The 1852-nt window shown below is 38.9% G+C and overlaps 1 protein-coding gene across 1 annotated transcript; it reads right to left on the bottom strand.

The window, feature by feature from the left end:
* Window positions 1–587: 587 nt before the first annotated feature.
* On the bottom strand, window positions 588–1541 carry LOC138177594 (olfactory receptor 52B4-like). Its single transcript, XM_069108808.1, has one exon. It carries the CDS (start codon window positions 1539–1541, stop codon window positions 588–590), a length of 954 nt encoding a protein of 317 aa, XP_068964909.1.
* Between the last annotated feature and the right edge of the window lie 311 nt (window positions 1542–1852).

The raw sequence follows: 1852 nt of genomic DNA, 5'->3' as shown, positions 1-1852 counted from the left end.
TGCATAAATACAGATAGAAAATAAATTTAATGACAATAGATGTGTATCAATTTAAGGTAACTAAATACAAGGCAGTTAAAGAGAAAGGGCACTCTAGCTGGGCATAACAGGAAAGGCTTCATGTAAAAGGTGGTGTTTGAGGGGATTCTTGAAAAAAAAAGGTATTATGATATGGAGGTGAGAAGGTACGAGGTACTGGGCAGGATTTGGCAAATGGATGAGTGTGTAAAGAGAGAAAGAATTGAAGATGACAAGAAAATTACAAAACTGAGAGAACAAACAAGGTTCTTTTCACCAAGATAGAAAAATTTGGAAGAATGGGTTTGGTTAGTTGCAGCTGAATGATGTCTGAGAAGACTGAAAATCAAAGAAGTAAAGTCACTTGTCCCCAAGTTTACACAAGAAGAGGCAAAATGCATGCCTAGGTTGTCAAACTCCAAATCTATTGCATGTAGCACTTCATTACTATACCTCAGCAATCTTTCCATTGTTCTACCTAACCCTCCTCCATTCCCCTTGTTCAAAAACCATTGTCTTTGCTTGTTAGAGTCTCAAAGAAAAGGGTCATCTAGCTGTCACCACTGAAGTCATCTTGGTCTCCGAAATAACAAATAAGACATTCTGTTCTTGATCTGTTTGGTCTTGATCCCATAGATGATGGGGTTCATCACAGGAGGAGCCAGCATACAGACATTAGCCATTAGAATATGGACATGAGGTGGGATATGTTTACCAAACCTTTGGACCAGAAATGTGAAGATTCCTGGGATGTAGAAGAGGAAGATTACACAGATATGGGAACCACAGGTATGGAGAGCCTTGTGACGAGCATCCTGAGAGGGGATGTGAAAGATGGCATGGAGAATCATACAGTAGGATGCAGCAATGAGGATAATGTCTAGTACCACGGTTATCAAAAGGACAAATATACCATACCAGATATTCACTTGAATGCTGTTGGCACAAGCATACTTGGCCAATCCAATGTGTTCACAATATGTGTGTGGGAGAAGATTATTTTTGCAAAAAGTTAGCCTCTTCAAAAGGAATATTATGGGGAATATGGTAACAGCACCTCTCAAGAAGACAGCCACACTGGTTTTTATAATCACTGAGGGGGTAAGGACCATTGTATATCTCAGTGGGTAACAGATAGCAACATAGCGGTCAAATGCCATTACCAGAAGGATTCCTGATTCAGCCACAAAAGTTGAGTGGATGAAGAATAATTGAGTAATACACCCATAGAGGGATATCCCTCCATAATTACACCAAAAAATGGCCAGAGCTTTAGGAACTGTAATGTTGGAGAGGCAAATGTCAACTCCAGCCAACATGCATAAGAATATATACATGGGTTCATGGAGGCTGTGATCAGTGGCAACAATAAAGATGAGGAGACTGTTACCAAGGAGGGCAATAACATAGGAGATAAAAAATGGGACTGAGATCCAGATGTGATGATCCTCCAGGCCAGGAATGCCCAGAAGATAGAAAAGTGTATGGCTTATGACAGTGATGTTAGCGATGGCCATGTTCATGGCAGGTCACTGTGTCAAGATAGCAATATCTCAGATTAAAGGATGGGGTTAGTACTTCTGATTTTTTAAAAAACATACATGAACTCTTTTTTCTTTCCCCAAGCACATGGCTTATTTTTTTGTAAACATATCATTTGGTGCTGAGAAATACATATAGTTTTAATGTCACTCAAAATTCACAATGTCATTCTGCTCTAAATTCTCCAACTTTATTTTTTTCAGTTCCATAGTTTCCCTTTTTTGTTATTTTGTTAAGTTTGTCAACCTCTGAAGGAGGAACATCAAAGCCTGCTATAATTATTGTACTCAAT

The sequence above is a fragment of the Petaurus breviceps genome, unplaced genomic scaffold, assembly GCF_028583685.1.
Source record: "Petaurus breviceps papuanus isolate PSGF00001 unplaced genomic scaffold, PetGlider_PUasm1.0 90444, whole genome shotgun sequence".
In the NCBI taxonomy this organism is placed as follows: domain Eukaryota; kingdom Metazoa; phylum Chordata; class Mammalia; order Diprotodontia; family Petauridae; genus Petaurus; species Petaurus breviceps.
This window is presented reverse-complemented; position numbering and strand designations above follow the sequence as displayed.